Below are 9,237 nucleotides of genomic sequence, written 5' to 3'. Positions count from 1 at the left end.
GAATCATCAAAAATTTCAATCATCTATCTAGAATAGCAGCCAAGAAAATCATGTGCCCCCCCCCCCCCACACACACAACTGAAGGCCGTACATTTCGAATTTTAGAAAAGCTTCGCTGTTGTAAAAATGTCAAGTTATAATTATAAATTAGTTAAACTTTTAAAACCTTCGTCAACAAAGGGTTTTTTATCAATTAAAAATAATTTACTTTTAACTTTGGCTTTTTTGATACACAAATTATATTTATTAAGGAAAAAAATATAAATATCTTTAAAATTAAATTTTCTTATTGATATGTACAAAAAAAAACTTTTTACTTCAATAAATAATGGTTCGAAATGCAGTTAAAACCAGTTTTGAACTGTAAACAATCGGTTACAGTACATTAGTGTGTGTACAATTAGAAATATTACGGTAGTTAATTTTAGTGCTTTATTGTGACTGGCTGTTTGAGGTCCTTTAAAGTGAGTTTAATTTATATTTGTATTTTTTAACCTTTTGTCTTATAAAACAATAGTTTTACAGCTTAATTGTTTCTTTTACTTATTTTTTTCTGTTGCTTATTTTTTGTGTTTTGAATGCCAATATTTTCTTTAATTAGTGTCGGTCCGTACTTCCGTTTGTTCTTATGTGATTTGGTAACTGATTTATCTAATATTAATTAGGATATTTTAGAATTGTTTGATTATTTTTTACAAATTTGATAATTAAAATCTTTTGTATAACGTGGGTTTTCCCATTTTCTACGGATTGTTTAGTTTTGATGTAACCATTTATGAGATCTTCATGTGTATAAACACATATTCCTATTAAGTTAATTTATTTTTAATTTAGATGAAGGTCCTCATATGCCTTCTCCTTTTTTCCACCGTTTGTTGGGCGGTAAGTATTTTTATGAGTTTTAATTTATAAATTCTTTATATTAGAGCAACTGAATGTATGTTTGTCTATTATTTAAAAGGATCTACGTTGTTTTACTTTTGTTTTGAAAATGAAGTATTAAAGTGTAAGTATACTATAGACATTTTAAAATACTATTGTGCACAGGGGCGTCCAAGCTTTTTATTTTGGGGGGGGGGGAAATTTTTGAAGGGGGGGGTAATTCGTTTTTTTTTTTTTGGGGGGGGGGGGTAAAATTGCGCGCCAAGCGCGCCGCAAATATTTTTTACCCCCCCCAAAATTTTTACCCCGAGGGTAAAATTTGCTTGGGGGGTAATTACCCCCCCTGAAATCTGTTGGCAGGGGTAAATTTAGTTTACCCCCCCCCCCTTGGACGTCTATGATTGTGCCTTAGTATTAGTCTATTAATTGCACCCTGGTTAATTTAAATTACTGATTATTGTGCCAACACTCTGCCCAGTTGCTTTATAAGATCTTTACCTAAATCCGATAGTGGAAGATTGTGATTTTAACTATTTTCAGAATTCTTAAAACTTGTTCTCCCCCCCCCCCCCTTTCTTTTTTTCCTTCCCCCATCAATTCTATAATTCTGGTGTTTTTACAAGTGCGCTAATTTTTTTTTATAAAATTGTTAAAAATTGATATCTGTTTGGTTTTCCTTTGCAATTAAGCTTTTTTTTTAGGTACAGGGAAGGTTTTTAACTATTTTGGGAGAGCGTATCTCCACCCTCCCAATTTAAAATCCACCCCAAATTTTTTTTCTGAATATTTCTTATTAAAACTCAAATTTAAAAGTAGAAGGGCGGTTGACTTATCCCCCTCCCACCTTAAGAACACTAGAGGCTTCTTGGGGGCGTTCGTTGCCCCTAGTCTTTCTTGAAATAAAAGCTATGTTTTGCATTTTTTTCAATTAGGTGTTTAATCACGAATTTCATATGGTAAAAATATTTTTCTTTTTAATTGTTATCCTAATAAGATAAAAGTTATGCTTGAAGATTGTTTTAATAGCTATTATTATATGTTGCATTTTTAGATAAACGTGCGAATTGTGATCAGAATTTGCGTATCATTTGTACTCTTTTGCGTCATTGCGTATTTTCAGATATGTATTACCCGTCATCCTAAATCCATTTCGGTAATTGAGGGGAAGGAGAAATATGACTTAAAATTTTACTAGTTATCAAAATTTTATAATCGTTGGTTTTTTTGGCTTTTAAACTGTACTTTTATTACATATGGAATTGTTGTCCAAACTTTTCAATCAAATTTAATATACAAAGTATTAAAGGGGTAGTTGCACGAAATGCATTTTAACTTGATTCATTGAACCGTATTTTTTTTTCCTTGTCAATGGTTTAAACTACATCTATATGTGATATATTTGAAAGAAATTCTACTTTCTACCACGAAGTTTTTAAAATATTAATACTAAAAATCTATTTTTTTTATGATATATGCAATTTATACAGCTAACTTATTTTCACAAAAACTGGATGAATATTAATTTAGTGATGACTAACTGCTTGTTTAATTTAAAATGTTTGATGGTATATTTTAACTTTTGCTTAAAATATTTTTTTCTGAAATGCACTTCATGCAACTATTGCTTTGTTAAGATTTGGGATTGTCTTATTTCTTTAGATACAAGAGTTAGAAAATTATGTTTTATTTTATTTAGTATGAAGATTACGAAGAAGCCTATAACGAGCCAGTTGGTCAAGACTATAGCTATCCGTTAGTATATATATTATTTGCAGCGAAGCTATTATGTATTCTATAACCTGAAGATTTTATTGATATCTTGACTGAAGCTACTCTATAATTTGAAATGTCTGTATGTCCGTCTGTCCGTATGTCTGTCTTAGTTTGGAGGAAACGTGATTTTCTCGGCTCCTATAAAAGAAAAAAGGCTGAAATTTTTTGACAACATTTCCATTATTAAGGAGCACTATTAACTAAAACATCAATGGCGGTAGGACCGCTTTTTAGCAGGTTTTAGGCTATTTTTGTATTTTTAACATTTTTCTCCATATCTTTGGTGTTTATGGTCCGATTTCCAAAATTTTTTCAGTTACAGTATCAAAATTAAATTTCCTGTCGTTTCTAGAAAACAACTATGACGGTCAGAATTCCTTTAAGCAGGTTTTGGGCTATTTTTGTATTTTTCACATTTTTCTCCGTACCTTTGGTGTTTATGGCCCGATTTCCGAAGTTTTTCAGTTATAGGTATCAAATTTAAATTTCCTGTCGCTTCAAGAAAACATCAATGGCGGTCAGACTAAATTCTTATTTTATTGTTTGTGCTTCGCTACTTATGGATGTTGTCATCCTTGTTTTACCTTCTCTTTAACTAGTTCCTTCCGTATGTCGCTCAGTCACAATGTAAAATACGTTAACTTAAGTTTAGTGACATACATGTCTATCTTTTTTAATTCTAGGTTTGCCTTTGATTACAGTTTACTGTTGTGTAAATACTGTGCTACTAATACACAATTGTTTTTGTTTCTAGACATGGCAAGGGTGATCAGAACTACGCCCGTGGTGGCGGGTACGGAGCCCATGCTGGTGGAAACTTTGGCAACAACGGTTATGGCGGACCTTACAGGAATGTGAAAGTTGCATGAAATATAATATCTTTATCCTTACAATAGATTAAAAGGATGTTTGTTTGTCTGTGTCTGTACCAAAGGATCTCTTTAACCGCTGAACCGATCGGGTTCTCCTTAACAGGGTAGCTTCTCATAGATCCCGGGAAGGTTTATTACTATTTTCTTGGGGGATGAGACAACCCCCACCCCCCCAAAAAAAAAAAAAAAAAAAAATTTTTTAACTAAAATTAAAAATTATGAGGGGGGCACCCCCCCCCCCAAAAAAAAAAAAAATTCTTTTCCCCCAAAATATTTGTTTTTAAATTCTAAAATAATAAATACGGTTATCAAATTCGACTCTCCCTTCCTCAAGTGCTCTGAGAAGCTTCTAGGGGCGTAGCCGCTAGTATTTAAATAAAATAAAGATGAGATGGGGAAGCTCCGCAGTGTTATTCCCTTCAATGGACAAGTATAGAAAAAAATATGTGGGCGTATCAGTGCTCAAAAGGCACATAAAGTGATAGCGCATAAATCATTAGACCTGTATTTTTAATCACTTCAAGTTAATCCTTTGGCATGTAAGCTACTTATATTTATGCAAAGAGTACACCAGTTATTTTTGCCAAATTTTACATGGCGTTTGTTTTGCAAATTATTTCTATTCCAATTTTATGTTTCAATTTAATTTTTGGCTTTATAATGGACGCTTAAAATGTTTTTTTTTGTTGTAACAATTCTGAAACTTTTCTATGTTCGTTGGTAAAGGCCTAATACGTATGGTGGATATAGCGGTACACCTGGACAGTACGGCATGTACAAGGGAGGCGGTGGTAAGCAATTCCTTTTGAATTTACACTTTAAAACCAAGTGGTATAAAATCGAAACATAATTTTTAATTAATAATTTTAACCCATAAAAAGGGAATTTTTCCGGCTTATTCAAACAACTAAATTAATTTTTAAAAATCGTGATATTCAGCTGTCGTTTGGTGCAATATATTAAACTAGCGGCTACGCCTCGAGAGGCCTGTAGGGGCACTTGACGAGGGGGAAGTCTAATTTGATCACCCAATTTCTTGTTTTAGATTTTAAAAGAAAAAGTAAAAAAATATATTGGGGGTGGAAATTTTTTTTTGGGGGGTGTGCCCCCCATTATTTTTAGTATTAGTTAAAAATTTAAAATTCTTCATTTTTGGGGGGTGTCGCACCTCTAAGAAAATAGTTATAAACCTTACCGGGACCAATGAGAAGCTACCCTCTTAAGGAGAACCCGATCGGTTCAACGGTTAGCGAGATCCTTCGGTACAGACACACAGATACACAAACAGATAAACATCCTGTTACTTTAGTATAAAGATTGATAACCTTTGTTACTTTTTTCAAAGGAAACAAGGATAGACAAATACATTATAGAGTAGCTTCTAAAAATTGATAATCTATTCTTTATTGTTTAGGTAATCCCCTTGTAATGGAGGCTCTGTACAATGGACCCAAGCAGCAGGTAGCTGGCGGTCAGTTCGGTCTGGGACATGGCGGCATCAAAAGTAAGCTTATATTGACCTGTGATTGTCTGGTTCGATTCCTCGGCCTAATCAATATCCTAGCCTAAATGTTGCTAATGAAAAATATATACCTAAATGATTTAACTTAAGTTAAAATTTTATATTTTAAGCTAGGATTTGTTTGTAGTCTGAAGGATAATGATACGAATTCTTTGATTTTTGATCTTTAACTTTGGAGCAATTCTTCCAGAATTTGAGAACTACACCAGTTTATTGTCTTATCCTTTAAGATCTCCGTAACTAAGTAAACAAAAAAAGCCTGAAGTAAGTTCCATGCCATTGAGTTTTAAGGCTCTTAATTCTTAATTTCTGTAGTTATCACATTCATCCAATTTTATAATTTGTACTTTGGGGTCCTGTTTCTTAATTAATGATTAAAAAAACCTTAAAAAATATTATTTCTATAATTTTATCAAATATGTTCAGGTGCTCTTGCTCCTATTGTGAACTCAGCGTACCAAGGAAACTATTCTCCAATGAAAAGATTTGGTTTTGGAGGCTTCGGCGGACATGAAAACTATGCTGGCAATGTAAGTATTTTTTTTTGTAGCGAAGTTACTCTTACAACTACAAATTTCTTGTCTGTTATGTGAATTTATCTGCAACTATCTAATGCGGCTGAATTTCAGAACTGTGTAGATGTATTCTTTAACTCGCTTGATCTTTTTTTCTTACATTCTTAAGCGTGCGGAAGGAAGCTACTGGTTTCCTTTTTATTTACTCTCAAGAAATAAAAAAAAAACTCTGCACGTTATCTAATTAGAAAGATAACCTGGAAAACTTATTTTTTAATATAGGAGATCAATGACTACCTTGTCCACAACGGTCAGCGGCCTATGGATCCTGATGATCTGGATGGTGATAATGTCCCTGATTTCCTGACTGCCACCAAGCACAAGATCGACAACTACATTGCTAAGCAGGTCAACCTTTTTAGTCTCTCCTCTCACCCCACTTAGTTTATCAATTATAAAATAAAATTTAACCTCTGGGAGGGTACAATAAATATAGATTCAACTTAAAATTTGTTAACTAGCTTAAAACTTTGGGTACTTTGATTCTTAATTGGTTTCTTCAAACTTCAACTAATTTTGATGAACTATATTGGGGTAGGGATAGAATAAATCTACCATGGTTTCTCTCCTAATCTGTATTGTATAACCTGAAATAAGGCAATTAAATATGATTTGAAAGTTGTGCTTTATTTTTATATGAAATCTGTTCAGTGGTTGCTGGGACGTAGAAAGTTGACAGTTAGTGTGAATTATGCCAACATGCCTCTGGAATACCTGTACCTCAGCCAGTACCACGGGTTCCCCAACCCTGTGGCAGGAACCCCGCTGGGAGCCAAGTTTGGCCTGACCACCAAGCCCAACAAGTATAATGATCCTGCAAAGCCGGGTGCCTACAGCAAGCCCCCCCAGGTATATTTGTGGTAATGGAGATTATCACATACAATGATAACATTCTATTTACAGCTGGCTAATATAACTATCTCATACTATCTTTTTACCCCCATCCGCTCCCTTCCTCCCACTGGAGGAATGAACTGAACTGTAGCAACCTAAATTTACTACATAATTTCCCTTGCAATATATCCAATCCATGCATATCCCACATCCATAAATTAGTGCTCAAATTCACGGATATGCCAATTTTAGATTTATTTTCCCTCTGATTAAAATGTATGTATGTACTCTCTCAATTTTCTGCTTTTTTCTTGCAATTTTTATTAGTCTTTAGAAACTTTAATTTTATTAAAAATAACTTCTTTTAATATTCAGAACTATATGAAGCCATTGAAGCCGCCACCACCAATGAAGGGACCTGAACCCCATATCGGTAAGTTAAATTTAAATTAATATTGAACTGCGAGCTTAAATCTTTTATTACAATTTTTATCTATTTTCTTACTATGAGGGGTCAAAGTAGCTTTTGGCTTAAATATCAGGTTTTTAATATTGTTTCTTGTAATTTGATTACCCTTGTAAAATTTTCGGAAATAGTCTCTTTCGTGGCAACGCCCCTTTTGGGGCTATTCGTCGTATTTTTATAATGGCTTTTGATAGGTTAGGTTATATTGGGTTAGATGATTGTCTCACAGGGTTTGGCAATTGGCCCCGCAGGGTTAGAGCCCTCTAAAACAAGTTATACCCGAAGCGGGCCAAAATAATAATTCCTTCATTTACTCCCTATACCCAATCCCTTCCCCTCTTACTGTAGAAGCTATCAAATAATTGGGGAAATGGCAACCTAAATTCACGACATTTTCGTGGAATAATATCCATTTACTTGCTACTTTTAACTCGTGTCAGTGTTTTCAACCCATGATCTTCACTATTTATGGATTTCGATACTTTAAGCTGAGAAATATGTAGACTGTATTTATGGAAAGACAAAGTTTTACTTAATATCCTTCCATTTTTTTTTATATTTTATGATTTCATTTGATTTAGACAATGGAGGTGATTATGGACAGGATGATTCTTATACTCCTGCCAATGACCAACAGCCAGGAAAACAAGGTGAAAATATTTCCTCGTATTTATTCGAACCGGTGGATTAGAACCTGTTCTCATCCATACAAGAAAAATATGTTTAACATCGTATTAAATCTAGTTTCATATGTATATGAAAATGTGTAATTATTAGATTAAAACCAGTTTTTTTAGCCCGTGACTTCGGCATCTTGGGTCTAAAAAAAATCGGTAAATCCTTATATTACTGACAGATCATCAACTCGACCCTTTATTGCATCAAATTCTTTGTAAATGCAATATAAAGTTTAATGAAAGATACTGGGATTATATTTTAAGTTTGTCATTTTAATTATTCATCATAAAGGGTAGATTTAATAACAAAGATTTCATATTTTATGATAACAAAGCATTTGATTAAGTGACACTTAATGATTTAATTACTTTTATTGGCAAATTCAATTTTATGTTTTAAGTAGTTACTAAATTTTTTTTATTTTAATCTGCCAACGTTAGTAAATTTGAATTATTTATAGGCTATGAACCAGAGCCAACTCCTTACCAACCTCCTCAACAGCAACCTAATTCTCCACCACAGCAGCAATACCCACCACCTCCCCAACAGCAATACCCACCACCTCCCCAACAGCAATACCCACCACCTCCCCAACAGCAATACCCACCACCTCCCCAACAGCAATACCCACCACCTCCCCAACAATACCCAAATCCTCAGCAGCCATACCAACCTCCTCCTCAACAATACCCACCACCCCCACAGCAATATCCCAACCCTCAAAATAATGGTCAGTGGGGTCAACAGCAGCCAATTGGAGGCCAACAAATGGGCGGTCAAGTGCAAGGTGGACCAATGGGAGGCATGAACCAGATGGGCAATTTCCAGATGCCACAGGGCATGCTGGGAATGGACGGTCAAATGGCACCCCAGCCTGACACAAGTAAAATGAACAAATCACCCCTGGAGGATGCTAATAAGAAAAAAGGTGATGTCAACACTAGAAGGAGAAGACGTTAGTAGTTAAAAGATTTTATAATTCTGTATGTAATTCTATAGAAACAAATAGATCAAATTATCAATTTTCCTGTTTTATTTTAATTATAAAAACTACTTAAGAATTTTCAATTATCTGTAATATTTAGTAGCTAAGCTACTCTTTTATACAGGTTGTCAGTCTGTTCATAAAGGAAAGTGAGAATTACTCTGCTGCTATTTAAGCTAATTCTAATGCTACTATTTTTTTTGTCAGCATTCTCATTGGGCATTTTGAATGTTAAATGCTTTAAAGCTGCTTTTTGCAGATTTTATTATTTTTATTTCATTTATTTTCTATCAAATATTAAAATCTTTGTAGGTAATAATATCCATCGCCATGCATTTAACAGACTGGCGTCTCAGTTATAGCATTTTTCTATTGGTAATGGGAATATTATTATGCCATTTGTCTTTGATTAAGAAGAACTTAATGCTAGAGTGCAGTTACTAGATGTTTAGTTTGTTGCACTTTGCTAAACAAAGCTTTTCTGTAATTAAGATCTGTATGTAACTGTTAGCTCTTTTCGTTAATCTAGACAAGTTAAAACTGTCCTAGCGATTTCAAACTTAGCATGGTGATTCTTATAGTAGTAGTTGGATACATGACCAGAATTTCTGTTAGTCCATTTAAACTTAAAAATTTTTAACTTTTAACAA

General features: G+C 33.7%; 1 protein-coding gene across 1 annotated transcript; it reads left to right on the top strand.

Annotated features, from left to right (window-relative positions):
* On the top strand, positions 1-8,624 carry LOC145306014 (uncharacterized). The gene is made up of 12 exons (XM_080147947.1): positions 1-464; positions 835-882; positions 2,579-2,634; positions 3,410-3,506; positions 4,255-4,318; positions 4,942-5,031; positions 5,476-5,579; positions 5,847-5,972; positions 6,276-6,473; positions 6,834-6,891; positions 7,506-7,574; positions 8,063-8,624. Exons 2-12 carry the CDS (start codon positions 835-837, stop codon positions 8,560-8,562), a joined length of 1,410 nt encoding a protein of 469 aa, XP_080004073.1. The 5' UTR covers positions 1-464; the 3' UTR covers positions 8,563-8,624.
* The last annotated feature ends 613 nt before the right edge of the window (positions 8,625-9,237 follow it).

The sequence above is a fragment of the Acartia tonsa genome, chromosome 14 (assembly GCF_053477335.1).
Source record: "Acartia tonsa isolate MP-2025a chromosome 14, ASM5347733v1, whole genome shotgun sequence".
NCBI lineage: Eukaryota > Metazoa > Arthropoda > Copepoda > Calanoida > Acartiidae > Acartia > Acartia tonsa.
Note: the sequence above shows the minus strand (reverse complement) of the source record. Positions and strands in the feature narration are given on the sequence as shown.